At 48.8% G+C, this 20162-nt stretch overlaps 1 protein-coding gene across 1 annotated transcript; it reads right to left on the minus strand.

The window, feature by feature from the left end:
* Window positions 1-17146: 17146 nt before the first annotated feature.
* On the minus strand, window positions 17147-19739 carry LOC123112431 (uncharacterized). Its single transcript, XM_044533411.1, has 2 exons — window positions 18087-19739; window positions 17147-17469 (listed from the first exon to the last, which is right to left on the minus strand). Exons 1-2 carry the CDS (start codon window positions 19519-19521, stop codon window positions 17339-17341), a joined length of 1566 nt encoding a protein of 521 aa, XP_044389346.1. The 5' UTR covers window positions 19522-19739; the 3' UTR covers window positions 17147-17338.
* Between the last annotated feature and the right edge of the window lie 423 nt (window positions 19740-20162).

Consider the following 20162-nt stretch of genomic DNA (forward strand, 5'->3'; position numbering starts at 1 on the left):
CTCGTCGTCGCTGTTTAGCCCCTTGTCATTGTTTTCGGCAATTAACTTGCCTGCTTGCTTGAACACCCAGCAATCTCTGTTAGTGTGATTGGCTGGTTTTTCAGGGGTGCCATGTATCTGGCATAAGCGATCGAGTATTCGGTCCAAATTGGACGGACTCGGAGTGGTTCTTTTGAATGGCTTCTTCCGCTGACCGGGTTTAGAGCCTCGGAATCCGGCGTTGACTGCTGTATCCTCCTTATCGTCGCCGTTAATGCGGAGTTTGTTTTTGTTTCGACGTGACCTGCCGTTGTTGTCCTTAGTATCCGGACTGCCAGAATTTTTACGGAGATTGTTGCTGCGGGCTAGCCAGCTGTCCTCTCCCGCACAGAAGCGGGTCACTAATGATGTGAGGGCTGCCATAGATTTCGGCTTTTCCTGCCCCAGGTGCCGGGCTAGCCATTCATCCCGGATGTTATGTTTGAAGGCTGCAAGGGCCTCTGCATCCGGACAGTCGACGATTTGGTTTTTCTTTGTCAAGAACCGTGTCCAGAATTGTCTGGCCGATTCATCTGGCTGCTGAATAATGTGGCTTAGGTCATCGGCGTCTGGTGGTCGCACATACGTGCCCTGGAAGTTGTCGAGGAATGCGGCTTCCAGGTCTTCCCAGCACCCAATTGACTCTGCGGGCAAGCTGTTTAGCCAATGCCGAGCTGGTCCTTTAAGCTTGAGTGGGAGATACTTGATGGCATGGAGATCGTCGCCGCGGGCCATATGGATGTGGAGAAGATAATCTTCGATCCAAACCGCGGGGTCTGTTGTGCCATCGTAGGATTCGATGTTTACGGGTTTAAACCCTTCGGGGATTGGATGATCCATTACTTCGCCAGTGAAGCATAGCGGGTGTGCGGCACCTCTGTATTGAGCAATATCACGACGCAGCTCGAGAGAGCGTTGTCTGCTGTGTTCGGCCCGGCCGAGGTTATTGTATCCGGCATGACAGTATTCGTCATGGGTCGTGGGGCGCCCACGTGATCCGTAAATGGATCTGGATTGCCTTGCTTTGTCCTCCAGTATGTCTCGCAAGTCCGGCGCGTTCCCTCTTGGCTTCGTACTTTTGGAGCGATGCCGGGGTACGGTCTTGGCTGGGGGCCTGGATGCCTCTCTGTCACGACCACGGGGTGGTCGGTCAGCCATATCGTGCGCTGGTGATTGAGGTATGTATGCTTCCTCCTCTAATCGGGGGAGCAGCTTGCGTCTTGGGTAACTTTTGGAGGGACGTTTGAGTTTATACTCTTCGGCCGCGAGGACCTTAGTCCATCGATCGGCCAGCAGGTCCTGATCAGCTTGAAGCTGTTGCTGCTTTTTCTTTAGGCTATTTGCTGTGGCGATAAGCCTGCGTTTGAAACGCTCTTGTTCGACGGGTCCTCAGGTACGACGAATTCGTCATCGTTGAGGCTTGCTTCATCTTCGGAGGGAGGCATGTAGTTATGATCCTCGACCTCTTCGTCTGCCGCCCTCTCGTGAGGGCTTGCTTCTGCATCCTCCTGCACTGAATCTTGCTGGAGGGGATTGTCTTCGGCACTCTCTGGGGTATTATTATCTCCTGTGTCGGAATCTCCATTCTTGCTGTGGCGGGATTTAGAGTGGCGCCGCTGACGCCGGTGTTTGGGCTGCTTCTTTAAAGAATCTGCCACCGCTGCTTCTTCGCCGTCCCCGTCTTTTGGGGTGTCCACCATATATATGTCGTATGACGAGGTGGTCTTCCAGTGCCCTGTAGGCGCTGGTTCATGTTCGTCTCCGGCATCGTCGTCCATAGCGTCGATGTCGTCGGAGTCGTAGTCTAGCATGTCGGTTAGATCGTCGACAGTGGCTACAAAGTGGGTGGTGGGTGGGCTCTAAATTTCTTCGTCGTCCGTACCCCAACCATCCTGGCCATAGTCCGGCCAGGGCTCTCCCGATAGCGAGAGATGCTTTAGCGAATTTAGGATGTCGCCAAAAGGCGAGTGTTGGAAGATGTCCGCGGCGGCGAATTCCATAACCGGCGCCCAATCCGAATCGATTGGTAGGGACACGGGAGGTTCGGAGTCCGGCAAGGAGTCCGGCACCTCGGAATCACGAGTTTCGCGGGAGACAAGATCGATGTTCGGCTCCATCGCCGTGGAAGTTGAAGCCCCTGAGGCAGCGTCTATCCACCGATCCTCGATCTGGGCGGTCGGCTCCGGACTGATGGCTGAAGCGGATTCATGTGCGGCCACCAAGGCACTATTCGGCGGCAGAGCTAGATCATGCCCATCGTCACAGTGCGGCGCGCCCGGCTGTGGCTCGAGTCCGTCGAAGATCAAGTCTCCGCGGACATTGGCCGTGAAGTTTAGGCTTCTGAATCTGACCTGACGGCCAGGGGCGTAGCTTTCGATCTGCTCCAGATGGCCAAGCGAATTAGCCCGCAGTGCGAAGCCGCCGAATACGAAGATCTGTCCGGGGAGGAAAGTCTCACCCTGGACAGTGTTGTTGGTTGAAGACGCCATCGGGCCTATCGGTGATGGCACAGAGGAACTCTCAATGAAAGCACCAATGTCGGTGTCAAAACCGGCGGATCTCGGGTAGGGGGTCCCGAACTGTGCGTCTAGGCGGATGGTAACAGGAGACGAGGGACACGATGTTTTTACCCAGGTTCGGGCCCTCTCGATGGAGGTAAAACCCTATGTCCTGCTTGATTAATATTGATGATATGGGTAGTACAAGAGTGGATCTACCACGAGATCAAGGAGGCTAAACCCTAAAGCTAGCCTATGGTATGATTGTTGTAATGTATGTTGTGTCCTACGGACTAAAGCCCTCCGGTTTATATAGACACCGGAGGAGGCTAGGGTTACACAGAGTCGGTTACAATGGTAGGAGATCTACATATCCGTATTGCCAAGCTTGCCTTCCACGCCAAGGAAAGTCCCATCCGGACACGGGACGGAGTCTTCAATCTTGTATCTTCGTAGTCTTGGAGTCCGGCGGATGATGATAGTCCGGCTGTCCGGACACCCCCTAGTCCAAGACTCCCTCACCCACCCACCACCCACTTCATAGCCACTGGCGACAACGTAACAGACATGCTTGACTTCGACTCTGATGACACCGACGGTATGGATGTCGACGCAGGAGACGATTCAGAACTACCACCCACGGGGCGTTGGACTGCCACCTCATCATATGATATATACATGGTGGATACACCTAAGGAGGATGATGGCCACAAAACGGAGGATAAAACCCCCAGACAAAAGTAAAAACGATGGCACAGACGCCGCTCCAAGTCCAGCCACAGTAAAAATAGCAATAACAGCGCTAGAAAGATCAACACCCCAGTTAACTTCGAAGACTACAACGACCCAGCGATGGAGTAGGATGAGCCAGGTCACGCCGAACACAACTCGGAGCAGACGCCCGATCACAGTGATCCCAAGGGACGAACTCAGCAAACCGCCCCGGGACAGGAGCATAGTCCGGACGACGATGCATTCATCATCCCGGAAACACGTTCGGAACGAGATAACCTCCACAGAAGGCTTATGGCCACTGCGATCTAAAGAAGCAGAAGCAAAGGCTTAAAGCCGCACAGGAAACACTCAATCGCAGATGGAATAACATGCTAGACACTGCAGAAAAATACGGCGACAATCGCCACACAAAGAGCTACCCAAAGCGCAAGCTGCTGCCAGAATTCGACGACGAGGTCGTTCCACCGAAGAACAATACGGCCAGTAGGCCGGACCAACCACTTCATAACCGTAATAGAGCAGCTACTGAGGCCGCACACAATTTACGTGAGCTCCTGGATAAAAAGGCCGGCGTGACGAGGTCCATCTACGGATCTAAAGGACACGCCCCGGCGCAGGACTATGGTCACCAAAACGATCAGACTGATCGAGTACCAGTTTGGAATCAGAACCGGACACAACAACAGCCGACGGCATGCCACAACACGTCCAGATACAGAGGGGCTGCTCACCCTCTGTGCTTCACCGAAGAGGTATTGGACCATGAATTTCCATAGGGTTTTAAACCTCTGAACATAGAAGAATATGACGGAAGACAGACCCCGGGGTCTGGATTGAGGATTTTATCCTGCATATCCACATGGCTCGTGGGGTCGACCTCCATGCCATCAAATACCTTCCCCTCAAGTTGAAGGGACCAGCTCGGCACTGGTTGAAAAGCCTCCCCGAAAATTCAATCAGAAGTTGGGAGGAACTCGAGGATGCTTTTAGGGCCAATTGTCAAGGGACCTATGTCCGACCTCTGTACGCGGACGATTTAAGTCACATAATTCAACAACTAGGAGAGTCCGCCCACAAGCTTTGGAACAGATTCCTCACTAAGAAGAATCAAATTGTCAATTGTCCAGATGCCGAAGCCCTAGCGGCCTTCAAGCACAGTATCCGGGACGAGTGGCTCGCCAGACACATCGGCCAAGAAAAGCCAAGGACAATGGCAGCCTTAACAAGCCTTATGACCCGCTTTTGCGTGAGTGAAGACAGCTGGTTGGCCCGTAGAGGCACCAGCGACCCAAGTACATCCGAAATAAGGGATGGCAACGGGAAGCCACGACGCAATAAAAACAAACGTCGAAACAAGGAAGAAAGTCCGGACAACAAAATGGTCAACACCGGATTCATGGGCTCTCGACCCGGTCAACAAAAGAAGCCATTTAAAGGCAGCAAAGAGGGACCGTCCGGCCTGAACAAACTCCTGGACAGACTGTGCCAAATTCATGGCACCCCCGAAAAACCTGCGAACCACACGCATAGAGAATGTTGGGTCTTTAAGAAGGCCGGCAAATTAAATGCTGAACACAAGGGAAGGGAAATACCAAGTGAAGATGAGCATGAGCCTCGCCAGCCAAACACTGGGAGACAGAAAAAATTCCCACCAGAGGTAAAAACAGTAAACATGATCCACGCGACTCACATACTCACGAGAAGGCGCGGACGCACGCTCAGAGACGCATACGCTATAGAGCATGTCGCCCCCATACTTAACCACTGGTCGGCCTGCCCGATCACCTTCGATCACAGGGACTATCCGACTAGTATGCGGCATGGAGGATCAGCTGCCGTGGTGCTTGACCCAATAATCGACGGATACCATCTCACTCGCGTCCTCATGGATGGTGGCAGTATTCTTAATCTAATATACCAGGACACTGTCCGTAGGATGGGGATAGACCCATCCAGAACCAGCCAAAGTAACACCACCTTTGAAGGGGTGATACCAGGCGTTGAAGCCCGCTGCAGGGGCTCCCTCGTACTAGAGGTGACATTTGGCTCCCCAGGCAACTTCAAAAGCGAAGAACTACTCTTCACCATCCCCCCCTCCAAAGTGGTTATCATGCATTGCTCGGGAGAACGGCCTTCGCCAGCTTCAATGCAGTACCGCACTACGCCTACCTTAAACTCAAGATGCCCGGTCCATGTGGCGTCATCACCGTCAACGAAAATACATAGTGTTCCTTACGCGCGGAAGAGTATGAGACGGCTCCAGCAGCCGGACTCTAAGCGGCCTCTAATACCAGAATGCATGATCGGTCGTTAAGACCACGGACACAGTTAGACGAGTCCTGCAGCCCAGATAAACCTGATCTGGGCGCCACACATGTAATCCCATAGAGGACACCAGGGGCTATAGATATTTAATAAATCCCAACTCTTGGCTTGACCTTATTAACAGACCAATGTCTTTCACTTTTACTATCCAGTGGTGATAGCCAACTCTTCGCACGCTTACGTCATACTCTTCTACATGAGTTTTCCCTTTTACAAACACCATTCGTGCGACACCCTCCCAGGACACGGCACAACGGAGACAAAGGCGCAGACGTGCAACAGGGCCCTGCTCAAAGGTTTCTCTTTAGATTAAGCCCCTGTGTAAACCTTCTTTATTGTCTCTTGTTGCTTACACATCCCATGGGTACTACACCCACAGAGGATACTGCCGTTATTGGCATTTCGCCATGACAGACTAATGCACGTACCTGGAAATACAGGGTTCATAATAAAGGGCGTTACTCAGCCCAGTATATGTTATAAAGTCCGAATACCTTCTGGAGTGTTCGGCGTCGCGAGTTTGGCCTTATATGCATCAGCTCCGAATCATGTCTTTGGTCAAATGTTGGGTTTGCCCGGCTCCTGGGTTTGCCGCCTTAAGTTTCGTTCTTATCGGCTAAGGCGGCCAAAGGAGAACTACTACGATTGTGCCCTGGTTATTCTGGATGAGCACCTCAGTAGAGAAAGCCGAAAATTGACTGTCATGATATAGCGAGAGACTGTTCAACCACTCAAAGACTTATCGGAATCTTTAGGGTTCCTTCGCATTAACGAAGGACCGTTTCCCGGTCATGTACACACGCGCCCATATTCGGATGCACGCAAAGGTACAAGGGGCTACATAGTAGCCCCACCGTCAAATTCCTATGGCTAAGTGAAAGTGTTAAAGCTATATAGTACGGTTGCCTAGTTCAACGTGTGATCACCTCCTTAATGGACCAAGCCGTTGGATCAAGTGTGATTATGCACATTTTCGTGAACACCCCCGCATTGTATGCGTGGGGGCTGAAGCCAACGACTGCTAACTTTCAGATTACATATATACATAAAACGGCCGCACAGGAGGCATAATAGCACTTTCGGGCGAAAAGTATAAACATAGCCTCATAATTACAATAAAATTGTTTTTACAATAGAACGATTTGTCACTCGAACATGACATTCTTCGAGCACTGAGCCTCTATTAAACGAGCACCTTCTGTTACCTGCTCCAAGATGTGGCCGGCCGGATCCTGGCTTCCCGCCGGATTCTGGGTCGCAATGATGGTGGCCTCCATATCTGTCCAATATGCCTTAGCACGGGCAAGAGCCATCCGTGCACCCTCTATGCACGCCGACCTTTTTATGGCATCGATTCGCGACACGACACCAAGGAATTGTTGCACTAAACCAAAATAATTGTCCGGCTTCGGCCCCTTCGGCCATAGATGGTCTATTACAGACCTCATTGCAAGACCGGACAACCTATGGAGCTCGGCCACAGCAACCATCCTCTCGCTCAATGGCAACGAGCGCGTTGGAGCACTAAATTGCGACCAGAACAACTTATCCACTTCATTATCTTTTTGATCCTTGAAAAACTTGGCCGCATCAACCGTACTCTTCGCCAGATCCGCATACGCATCTGCAGGGCTCCAGCATCGATCCAGAGGAGCGTACTTCAGATCTAAGAACTTCATCCGCAATAAATAGGGGTTTTAAGCCGCGATTTCTCTGGCTTGTCGAAGCTCCTCCCGCGCATCCCTAATTTTGGAACGCGTCTCCTTGGCCGCATCAAGGGCCTTCTTCAGGTCAGCCGAATTAGCCTTACTCTCTTTTTCAAGGAGCTCATACCGGTCGGCGACATTTTTCAGCTCCACAGCCATCTCGGCTATTTTGTCTTCGCTTCGGTGACGAGCAGCCTGTTCGGCTCTCAACTCTTCGACCGCCTTTAGGGCAGCCGCATTGCTAGCCCGGGCTTGTTCCTTGGCCAGGGCAAGTTCCGCCCTCAGGGCTTCCATGGCAGCAGCTCCATCTACAGTCCAAGCATATAACATTAACATTATGCTCCTCTTAGTTTTTCCTATAACAAATAAGGAAAGCAGAGCACATACCTTGTGACTCGTTAAGACGCTCGTTCACAAGTGTGATATCAGCATCAATAACTCCAATCTGTCGCCTCAGTTCGGCGACTTCAACGGACAGGTCGGCTACCGGACCCTTAGCCACCTGTGCATAAACACAGTATGATCATTACTCAATGATGTGATCCTCCGTTTGCCTCCTTGGGCTAGCAACCAGAGTCTCAGGGGCTACTATCCATATGGAGCACACCTAGTGCGTGCACCACAATCAAGAATTGCGTATTCTGTTACATACCTCAAAGCCTCTGAGCAGGCTCGTAAAAGCTTCATTCAACCCGCTTGTGGCGGATGAAATCTTCTCAAGCACCATGCTCATTAATGAAAAGTGATCCTCCGAGAGAGCAGCTCGCTTCAGAAGGCCCGTCAGCGTATCCGATCAGTCGCCGAACTGTGGTGGACCTTTCTTATCGCCCCTCATGGGAGTCGAACGCTCCGGGCTCAGGGCGGCCAAAGTACTAGCTTCTGGCCTCGGCATATCTGGACTCCTCCGTGACGACACCTCGGGGTCGCCCGCCCCATGAGGCGGAGAGGTTGGTGGGGTTTCACTCTCCATCATCTCCGGAAGGAGATCCCCCGAAGACGAACTCTGTCGAGAAGAGCTGCTACCCGGACTGCAAAGAATGGATCCTGGTTACTATTCTCGGAGGAGGAAGCACTAGCTTTGTATTTACGATTAACTTATAGCTCGGCTGAGGGCTGGCCCGTTTGCGGGCATGGCGCGGTGAAGACGCCCTTCGGGGCAGGGCCCCCTGGTGAAGTTTTCTTCCCTTGTCTGGGTACCTCCGTCTCCAAGTCTTCGGAGGCGGCCCTGTTCTTCCCGCGAGGGGAGGAGACCTTAGATTCCCCTCCCCGACTATCCTCCTTTGGGGAGGTAGCAATTCCCCCGATTTGGATGTGCAATGTGTCAAGTTCTGCTTCTCTGTTCTTCCCTTCGTCTTTCCCCGAGGGCACTTTACTTAGCACACGACCAAGCATCTTGGCTATGGCGGGACTAGGCGAGCCTTCGGGAAGTGGCGCCGGACACTTGATTCTCTCCGCCTTGCTGAGCCATTCGTTGCCACGGAGGATTTTCAGAATAATGTTATGATAACTATAAACAAAGTCTTCGATTTCTGGGTTACTTACTTGGGTATCTGGGCGGTTGCAGCTCAGGCCCGCATCCTCGGTGGTGTCCGGACACTTTACTTGTGGTCCAAAGAATAACTTACACATCCCTTCGAGTGTCATGCCGAAGAAAGTGCGGAATAGTCCGCGGACCTTTCGGATTGAACTCCCACATCCGGAGAGGCCGACGTTTGCACGGCAACATCCGTCGGACTAGCATTACCTAAGTTATGATGACAAGGCTAATGTCCCTCTCAAGAAGCTCCCGGATGCGGCTCTGCAAGGTTGGTACATCATTAGCAGGCCCCCAATCCCGTCCTACATTGGCCCATGACGCCAGTTGAGGCGGAGGGCCCGAATGGAAGTCGGGGGCAGCCACCCACTTTGTGCCTCTAGGAGCTGTGACGTAAAACCACCTCCGCTGCCATAGATCGGACACCTCTGGGAAGGAGCCCTCTGGCCATGGGGCATCGGCGTTCCTGCTTATTACAGCACCTCTGCACTCCGTGTGTCGCCCCTCAATCATCATCGGCTTCACACTGAAGGTCTTGAGCCATAAGCCGAAGTGCGGGGTGACATGGAGAAAAGCTTCGCACACAACGATGAAAGACGAGATATGAAGGATGCCGTCCGGAGCTAGATCATGAAAATCTAGCTTGTAATAGAACATGAGACCTCTCACAAAGGGATCAAGGGTGAAGCCTAAGCCGTGGAGGAAGTGAGAAACAAATACGACGTTCTCGTTGGGCTCGGGAGTAGGGATGACCTGCCCTGGAGCAGGAAGCCTGTGCTTGATGTTAGCGGTCAGATATCTGACCTCCCTAAGCTTCGCAATGTCCTCCTCTGTGACAAGGGAAGTCACCCACCGGCCTTGAAGGTTGGATTCAGACATGATTGAAGATCCGAAGTGCTTAAGCTTGGGCTTCGGGTGTTGGAACTCGAGATGCGAAAAGGCGCAAGCGTGGTAGAAAAGAGGGATATGCCTCGGCCCCTCTATAAAGGGGGTGAATATCAGGCGTCCTCAGCGTAACCGCTTCGGGCTTACCTAAAAACACGGAGTCATACCAACAGGCGTCGTGGGGTTGCACGCGCCCGTATTGATGGAAGATCCCGCGATAAGGGGAACACGATCTCTGCTTCGATGAGGCGTGCCAATAAAACCGCCTCGCAACGCGTATCGAGGCAAGCCAAGAAAAACAGGTTCGTGTTGGGCCGGGCCACGGCGTAAGGGCCCGCCATAAAAAGTTTTGCCAGCAGATCAGATTTGTGAAGTGTTATGCTCTCTACGGTGGTGTGCGGAAATTATCTCGCAGAACCGGACACAATCCTTGATCTGCTTTGGAGTATTCGGAGATGGAACCTGCCTTGCAATGCCGAAGACAATCTACGCGCCGGACTCATCATCATTGAAGCCTGGTTTAGGGGCTACTGAGGGAGTCCTGGATTAGGGGGTATCCGGACAGCCGGACTATATACTTTGGCCGGACTGTTGGACCATGAAGATAGAAGACTCAAGACTTCATCCCGTGTCCGGATGGGACTCTCCTTTGCGTGGAAGACAAGCTTGGCGATCAGGATATTAGATTTCCTTCTTTGTAACCGACTTTGTGTAAACCCTAGCCCCCTCTGGTGTCTATATAAACCGGAGGGTTCGGTCCGTATAGGGACAATCATAATCATCATAGGCTAGCTTCTAGGGTTTAGCCTCTACGATCTCGTGGTAGATCAACTCTTGTAATACTCATATCATCAAGATCAATCAAGCAGGAAGTAGGGTTTTACCTCCATCGAGAGGGCCCGAACCTGGGTAAAACATTGTGTCCCTTGCCTCCTATTACCATTAGCCTTAGATGCACAGATCGGGACCCCATACCCGAGATCCGCAAGTTTTGACACCGACAGGGGGCTCTTGGGCGAGGAGGGGGTCGTGGGCTCAGGGTAACATGACCTTTACCGGTGGGTTGTGAGCGGTATCAATCAATAACTGGGTTGGACCTGTTTAGGACGGGACGTGTTTACGGAGTTGAGTTTCCAAACACACGTAGCGGTTTTCCTTTACGGTGTAAACAGGTGCGGGGGAAAAATCTCTGAAACAAACATCTCCTTGGTTTCTTCAAACCAGCCTTGCGATCTCCATGTTTCTTCTGAAAATTGAACCACATTACCATTTCTTCTAAAAATTTTATATTCAAGATTACAAATTTGGCAGGTAACACTTCAACTCTAACTATATGTACTGCCATTTGTTATCTAATATATTTTCATGAATTCTATTCCTGAGATGTTCTTCCTCTATTCTTTCCATTTGTGTTGCAGAGGCTTTTGCTCGCAAACCCTAGGCCTGGTTCCAGCTGGGCTTGGTCGGCCTCCTCGGGGGATATAGCTGCGCTCCGGTGTCGACTCCTTGACCAATGACGCTCCCTCCCAACCCCCCTCTTCATGCCTGCACCAATCTTCACCGTCGCTTGATGACATGGAGGTGAACATCGCTGCAACCATGGTGGCGCCCTCTCTGACCAAGGTGCTCTCATGTCACATCTTTTTTCTCGCGTCCTGTACATGCTTGGAAGGCGAGTGCAAGCCTTGCTTGCCAAAACCATTAATTAACCGATCACCATTTCCATCAAATTTCATCAGGGATTGCGACGCCAAGAAAACAAAGGAAGATCCACAACAAAACTGTATGTGGACTGCTCCGTTATTATTTCTGCTAGAAGTTCTGATGTATACATATAAAATCTGTTAGGTGTGCGCCACATGCCGACTTGAGTACATCAGATCAGTTGCCTAAGTAGATGAGTTTTCATACACCAAATTGATTTGCTGCTTGCCCATGCCTTTGGCCAACACGCGTACAAGCTAGCTACTAGATCAATTGATTGATTGTTCTGGTGCAGCACAACACACACCAAGTAAAGGAAGCTCCATAATAAATTTATACAGACTGCTCCCTTATAATTTCTGCTCTAAATTTTAAGGTATGTATACATTCCATGTTAGGTTGTGCTGCTTGCCTGAGAGGGAGCTACCAAACAAGCATGCTTCATATTTGGGGCGTGCAAGCCGGAAGGATCATTGGAAATTGATCCTATCAAAGGTAGTCATTCATTCCAGGAAAGTGAAAGCTTGGGTGTAGCTACCAAAGTTCCATTGAAGAAAATGATATTGTACTTATAATGTATTTCACTTGATTGAAACAGTTTACTTATTTGTTGCATGCCACACCAACATTTTATTCCTGTACGTAAAAATAAGAAAATGAGTGGTGATATGTGTCACCCCAGTTAGTTTTTCTCCAGATTTCTTTGATATACTGAAATGCTTATATTCATTACTTTGTGCGACTTTGAAGGAAGGTGCAATCTCCAGCCTGAAGGAATGGCTGATTGATTCAGCTATAGGAAGCAATCCTGTTCTGCGATTGATTGCTGGAATCATATTTATGCAAGAGCAAGACTACACATGAGGCTGTCAAGCACACACATACCGGAGGAACTCTGGACATGTTAGTTTAGTTTTCTGTATGCTTGTAGACGGTTCAACCTTTCATTAATGAATTGATTGTTGCAAATCCGTACTCAAGAGCGCCTTTTAAAGATGGTGTATATATTTCAGTTTTTTAGTGTCCCACCCAGTAGCTCCCTGCGATATTGTCTTTACATTATTATTCTTTGTGAAATACCGCTTTTAGCTTTTCTGGCACATCATCTTGCTCTGTAAAAAATAGTCAAAAGTACCATTAGTCCACAAGATTGATCCATTCATATGGGGCAGTGTCAGATGCTCTCTGTGGATCAATCAATGGTAAATAAAGGCATATTGTATTTTCTTTCAAAAAATCATCGAGGAAAACATAGAGCTTTATGTTCTATTATGTTCACACCCCAGAAGCCAAACCCTAAGCCGAATCGGGCGAGCTCTCGTTACCGGATCGCTGGCCAATCGTCTGGTTGGCCGCCACGTCAGTTCCACACCGCTGCCAGTGATCACCGTGTGTTGGATTCGGGTGTGACGTTGGCTGGGAACCATACGGTGTTTGTCTGACGTGCCGTCCGCACCGAGGGGGGGGGGGGGTTGGTCGCTCAACTCTAGGTATGAGCAGCTCCTGAGCTTGATGGATGGATGTGTGCACACATGTAATGGGGTATCATGGTCATGTTGCTTGGTGTGCAGAGGAAACCTCATTTTTGGACCAAAAAGAGGGGCGATGACGACGACAACTGGCTGAAACAATCATGTCTTGAGCAATCAAGACAGCCTTGGCTTCTGGGACTAAACAGAGCTGAAAAAGTCGGTGTCAGCGTTGGAGTTGCCCTTAGAGCCTACCCTTAACTCTGTTGTAGCCTGCTCAATTTTGTCGCTGATGTTGGATGATATGTTCCTTGGACGATCGTTTTGATGAGTGATAACCAGGGCAGTTCTCTTACACCGTGATGGATCAAGAGATGTGGGTGTTGGCTTTGAAGATGAATGACATATTAACTAATAGACTGCCATCAAATGAAGTACGGTACAAATTGTACAACTTCGTTCGATCCATATTAACTGACTCACACTTAGTACAGTTAAATGATGAAATCGTGTTTGATAATGATGGGACATTCAGCAGTGACTACCTAATACCACTGCCCTCATGTCTTGGTCTTTCCATCTGGCAGTAGGTACAAGACTAGGTCTAACATTAAAATACTAAGCAAGTTAGTTAAGTTGAGAATTATTGATCGGCCTGATATATGTTTTTTCCGTTCTAAGGTAGAAAATTGGCATCGGAGAAGTATAGCGGGTCATAAAAACTATTAGTTCATTTTATTTAAATGCCATTTTACTGCTTTTTAAAGTGCATAATTTAACTGTACGCCCACAATTGCTATTGCCAGCACACAAGTTTCTGATTTTTCGCACTAACAATTCTCATGATACTTATACAGGATGAAGAATATGAGCATCCGGAGTATATCATACGCGGTGAGCCAATGCCAGGCTACAATGCTTATTATCCTGTTCTGATATTCTCTTGCTTACTATATTCTTCGTACCATAGGTTTAAAGCTTAATTCTACTTTTCTCTTGATGAATGCTTAGTCTCCTAACAATAAATAGTATTCAGCCTTTTTACATGTGCTGCTTCATTTCGATCTTACCAAAACGAAGCTAAATTCAGGAGCACCCCTTGCTATCCCATACTGCGGAGAGCTTGAAAGGTACTGTCACTGGGGCAATGAAGTGAATCTCTATCAGCACCATGTGAACAAGTTGTTTGCCATGTTCTGCCGCAAAGAAACAAATATCAAATACTATGTCTGCACCATCAACAAAACATTCACAAAGCCAGGCCAACGGATTGTAAACTCCTTCCTTCCACTAATTGAAAAAAGAGTTATCTTTACTTATGCCTCGCAACTAAACTACTTACCTGACTAATCATCAGAAGTACAACCTGTAGTATGCTTTTGATTCACCAAATTGACTTTATTGCGAAATATTGAAAAAAACTGTATACACTGCTATTAGCACCAGCACAACAATTCTCATCAACTTGCTACATGTAACTTTAGAAACTAATATTCATATAGTCTGATATCCATGTTTTGTTCCTTCCTATTGTTCTCCTTCACTAGAGTACCATACATACAGAAACAACCAATTTACATCTTATACTCCACGTAGGAAGGAATGTAGCATGCTCTGCACCCTTCTTTTGCTTCCTGCCATTATTTACTGATAAATGTTCTCACTATCCATATTTAAACCTTCTCAGTGTAAGAGTGACAAGACACTCTCCAATCCATTCAATTAATTCCTTTTCTTTCACCAGTATTTTCAGGTCAACTACACTGAAAGCAAACTAAAAGATTACATTGACCCAGATTATGATACGCTCAAGGTGAGGCTTGCAAACAGTGTTCTACACGCCAATTGTCGCATAATGCTAGGAACCGACAAGAGAGCCATTGTAACAACCAACTGGTCTGAGTTCCGCCGCCTTGAAAAAATCCATGAAGGAGACATCTGTGCCTTTCGTTTCAAGGTCACCACGAAGCAGCGCTTGGTTCTCATCATGAATTGCCTTTAGATGAACCATCGACAACAACAGAAGTCGTATCTAAATATCATCTAGCATTCTAAGGACTACTAAACAAGCTATGTAATAGGATTAAACCTTCCTCTGTTTTTCGACGATGCTATCTGTTGCTTTTGAACATCTACCACCTATGCTTTTACCTATATAATCTCTGCTGTTGTTCCTCATCGATCTATTATATGCATAATGCCCCCTTATCTATAATTATCTGTTTTTACTACTTCCTCTGTTTAAAACATCAAGTACTCACTAGCAACAGCAAATATGCTAAGCAAGGAAGAGGCATGCCCTACCTGGCAGCGTCCACCTTCCACTCAAGGGACATAGCACTATCATTTAGCATAGACTGTTCGGAGAAACAGTAATCATGAATAGAGACATTAACCAGCAGTAAGTACTCATTATTTAGATCTGTGTCTGAGTTTTCCTATCAGCACTCTTACAATACTTGGCTTGCTGCCGGCCTTTGCGCCATTGGTGCAACGAGTCATCTAGTAAATAGAAGGGGTAATAAAGTGTAGTCCTTGGTTGTACATGATTTGTTGGAACCATTCATTACATGAAATGGAGGGAATCAAATATAAGGTACATGTAGTCTTGCGTACTGAAACAAATATAAGGCACATGTCATGTGTTCATCCAATTTAAATAAATTTCAGAGATGAGATGCTTACCTACAAACGTGACCAGCAAGTGATCAGTGATGTACAGGAAGAAAGCACAAATAACCATCACAATCTGCCGCGAATCGTCAAGTAGCTTGCAGTCGAATCTGACAAAATGAGAAACCGGAGGTAAATTTGACCCAGTAATATAACTTAGCAGAAACAGACATGCAAGAAGCAAAATCAACAGCATGGCAAGGTTAACTCGCGGGGGGGGGGGGGGGGGGCTTCGAGTCGACGCCTCCTCCCAATACGACGGGTGTCGACGGCGGGGGGTTCAAATTTAGCGCTGCAGCAAACTGATTTTCTGAGGGCAAAACCTGATTACCTAGAGCAGGGGCGTTGGTTATGGTGGAAGACTAAGGGAATGGAGCATCCGTTCCTCAAAAGGAAGAATAACTCCATCTATTATTCTTGCGTCCGTTTACTTAGGGCCCGTTCGGAAGCTCTCCAGCTTCCCAACGGGGCCAACTTCTTGAAGGAGCAGCGCTAGCCAGCTTCCCAGGGGAGCCAGGAGCGTTCGGCAGCACAGGAGAGGAGATGTGCTAGCTACTATGGTCGGTCCCACCACGTTGGGCTTTGTTCAGAGAGGAAAACGGTTCGCGGCCGGCACTTCGGGATGGCAGCCAGATGTAATTTGAAGGAACTTCTACTTCTGGATTTAGCGAAGCAACACTTCCCTAGCTCCACCGATTTGCACTGCGTGCCTCCTCCGCTTCTGAAGTTGGCTTCATGGAGCCGAGGCGTTCGGCCAGCTCCTGGCCCGCTTCTGGAGAAGCGTGGAGGTGGAGCACTTCCAAACGGGCCCTTAGTGGAGAAGATGAAGAGGATCTTGTGTAGAATGCGAAGAGAGTTGTGCAAAATTAATCGATTCAGTGAGGGCTGCGGGGTAATTGGGAGACGATGGGCTGCGGCGGCGCACCCGGAGCTCAGATTTTTCTATTAAACTGTAAAGCAATTATGTTTGGGTGGGCTTTTCTTAGGGCATGTATTAGCAGATGGGCCAAGAATCTTGTATATGCAGCAGGCCATATGGGCCACACAGGAACGGAGATGCTGGCTGGACGCTTCGATCGGACCAGTTGGAGTTTTTAGATGTGGGTGCATGTCAAAAGAAATATCATAGTGGAAATGAACTATTTAGGTATTATAGATAGGTTCTCATTTTTCTTTTCCTTTTATGATGGTTATCTATTTCATTAGTGAGAGAACATAATGTGGCTATGTGGATTGTGGCCGTATTCAGTTGTGCATGTATGTTATGAACCTGTGATTGTAGCTGTAGGTGGTAATGCATCACTCACTCTTCCATGAGCCTGTAAAATATCTGTTATCTAACCAATGCCCAATACAAAAACACCGAGGAGAAACCGGCACAGCAAAGCACGCGTACACCTTTAGTGTATACTCCCTATGTCCGAAAAAGCTTGTCCCAAGCTTGTCCCTCAAATGGATGTATCTAGCACTAACTTGGTGCTAGATACATCCATTTGAAGGACAGGCTTTTTCGGACTGAGTACCAATTTGATTTGACTGGGGGGTACTTGGCAGGCCTTTAGGACTAGTGTAAAGTAAACAAAAGAATTCACAAAACAATTCCAACAACACAAGAATAAACTGATAGAATAAGTGATGAGACAACATAGATACTAAGAGTTACTACATCAACTAAAACATCTGGACTGGGTTTAAACGTCAGCTTAGTACGGTTCATCCTAAGATAAAATAAACCCTGACAAAAATAAAGGATGAAACATGCTAGTTCACTACCCTTTATAATCCCCCAACTTATTCTAAAGCCATATAATCCACTTCCCAGCCACCCAGACAAGTCACGGTGGAGACTCCTCCAGGATGCTTCTTCTTGCTAGAGGATCCCAGGGACGTCTTCCCTTTTCGTTTCTTCTTTTGCTTTGTACCTGCCATAACATAATATCAGGCCTTCAGTCCCGGATTAACAACAACAACAAAAAACAGATCCATGATCAGCTACTTTACCTTATCTTTGCCCTTCCCTATCAAATAAGAAAACTCAGCATTTTAACAACGCAGAGCTCCATAAAAAAATTATTATACTTGTAGAATGCAACAACACAGAAGTAAACTGTGCCCTGATTGTTAAAGCAGTAGTTGCAGCTGTTTTTTCCTTTCCCACTCTTAGTTCAAGAGCTGTTCTGGTGAGTATTACATCATCAATATATAGCAGGCATTTGACCGTGTGCTGGCTATACACCTGCTTCCGCCATGCTAAGTTTGTGTATGTATCTACATGCTATGAAATGTAATTCGTTTATGACCTCACAGGGTCTTCCAATCCCCAATCAACTGTGTCAAGTATCTACCAACTCTATTTGAGATGACTAGTATTTTCCCCTAGCATGTCTTATTTTGGTTCAACTTATATAGTTCACACTAATCCCTACACTACCTTATCAAAAAGAATAAACATTCGAATGTTCCTGATATTCCATGGCAAATATACCAAGTAGAGGATCTTTGAAAGTAGGAGTGGCAGCAGCAAAATATATGCGATTACCTGGAGCAATTTTGAGATATTTGGAGAGGCTACTTGCAACATACGCCTGGCCTAAACCAATTGTGTTTTTGGCTCCAAACTCAGCAATGCTCTTTATCATCTTCTTTCTCAAGTCAACAGCAAGCACATATGCTGTGCGTTCCATGTCCCGGTAGTCGATCTTGGCGAGGAAATAAACAATGTCGTCTTCTTGCGGGCTCAGGCTCAGGGTGGGTAGGCCAATGTGTAGTCTCTCGAATGCTATGGTACCCTCATCGACCAGCAGATTTGGCAGTGACTTTGAAATCTGCGAGGAATCGAGCTCGAGGCCCGTGTGCTGCCAAGGTTTCTCAGCCACAGGCAACGAACGGGTGTCAATTGCCATGCTACATTTGGTAGCTTTCCAGCCATCGAATGTGACGGTTCCATCTTCTGTGAACGAGCCCGGAACAATTCGAATCTGCAGCTGGGTGTAGTGGATGAAACCATCGACAATGGCAACATCCCGACTGCATCTTGGATCACCGGTCCCAACTCCCTCGCTCTCCGGGATCAGCAGGGGCAGTTCGATGGGGCAAAGTATGGGGGTTTCAGCAAGCACGTCACAGAAGAGAATATCCCGAGCAAGATTGACCCATGCGACCACACCATTATCTCCTCCAATGGTGATTGCTTTGTCTGTCCAATGGTGATTGTATGGACCATTCCCCAATACTATGGCCGTCTTGATGCTCCAGGCCTCCTTCTCTGAGTGATAGAGGCAGAGCTCATGTTGTGTCCTTCTGACACGCGCAGAACGTTTTGCGGCGATGACGAATTGGCATGCCTCGCAGTTGTGCTCCTCCTTGTTGGCTCCATGGTGTTGCAGAATGTATCCACTGGAGCTATGAGGGCGCGGGGTCAAGCGGCTGGAGCTCCGAGGGCGCAGAGTGACTCCATGGGGGAGATGGGGCAAGTGGTCATGGTTGGTGGCGGCTTGGCGATGCTTGCTGCAGGTTCGCAAGAGGGCAGCCGAGGCTTCCTCAAATTCGTGATGGCGGCCAGGATTAGGGAGGTGCTTGAGTGACGGGTGGCTTACCTTCTTCCCCTTTCCCTCGGGGTCCTTGGTGGCAGCCTGGTAGACGAAATACTCTTTCCTCTCGGGATGGAAGATGTCGGATCGACTGGGGAGCATGACGCTGAGGAGGACGAGAGGGCCCTCCGTAGCCAGGATGGTCGGGTGGAGGTCGAAGTCGGCGTGCTCGTACTCGGTGGCGTGGACGCAAAAGTAGGAGACGCGCGGAGGGCAGGCGGCGCAAAATGTGACCTTGATGCTGCCCTTGATGTCGGGGCCCTGCAGGACGCAGGTGGCGGTGGTGGCGTCTTGGCGGTCGACCAGGTAGCCGAATTTCTTGATGAGGACGAAGTCCGTCTGCTCGCCATCGGCGTAAGCAGGCGGAGGCAGGGGCGCATCCATCGCTCACCTTGAGATGGATGCCTCCACGCTCTTGGTCTTGAGCACTTGCGCCGTCGATCGATACAAGTAGAGGAGCAATCTATCACTCTATCAGTCACTGCCGGGATCGGGATCGGGATCGGGTTGCGCAGCCAGCCGCCGGGGGTTCGAGGGGAGGGGGCGGGGGGGATGCAAGGGAAAGGGCCAGCCTGGTCAGCCGCCTCTTCGTATGAGCGGCGAGTGGGAGTGAGATACGGGACAGAGCTAGGGTTACCAAACAACATCTCACATCCACCGTCCGATCTGCCATCTGCCTTCCGAACGGCAGCGATAAATAAGTTTTTTTTGTCAGCTCAAAACAGAGGTGGGGGATCTTGGCAAGACAACAACAAAGTCTCAAACACCATATATGCAACATGTCCCTCACAGTGCAAATAGATTCATAAGGTTTCAAAAGATCAAATCAGAGGATAAGGATATTGGCCCCGTTTGGATCATGGGATTAGAGCTAGTTTGGGTTAGTTGGGGGCTCAAATAACTCTAAAGTATCCAAACAGGGAGGGTTAGAATGGATTAGTTCCATCTAACCCAACTATCCGGTGGAGAGGTGCTTATTTGGGTTAGAGTGGGTTAGAAAATAACTCTAACTCTAACTGTGTTAG

The sequence above is a fragment of the Triticum aestivum genome, chromosome 5B (genome assembly GCF_018294505.1).
Source record: "Triticum aestivum cultivar Chinese Spring chromosome 5B, IWGSC CS RefSeq v2.1, whole genome shotgun sequence".
Lineage (NCBI taxonomy): Eukaryota > Viridiplantae > Streptophyta > Magnoliopsida > Poales > Poaceae > Triticum > Triticum aestivum.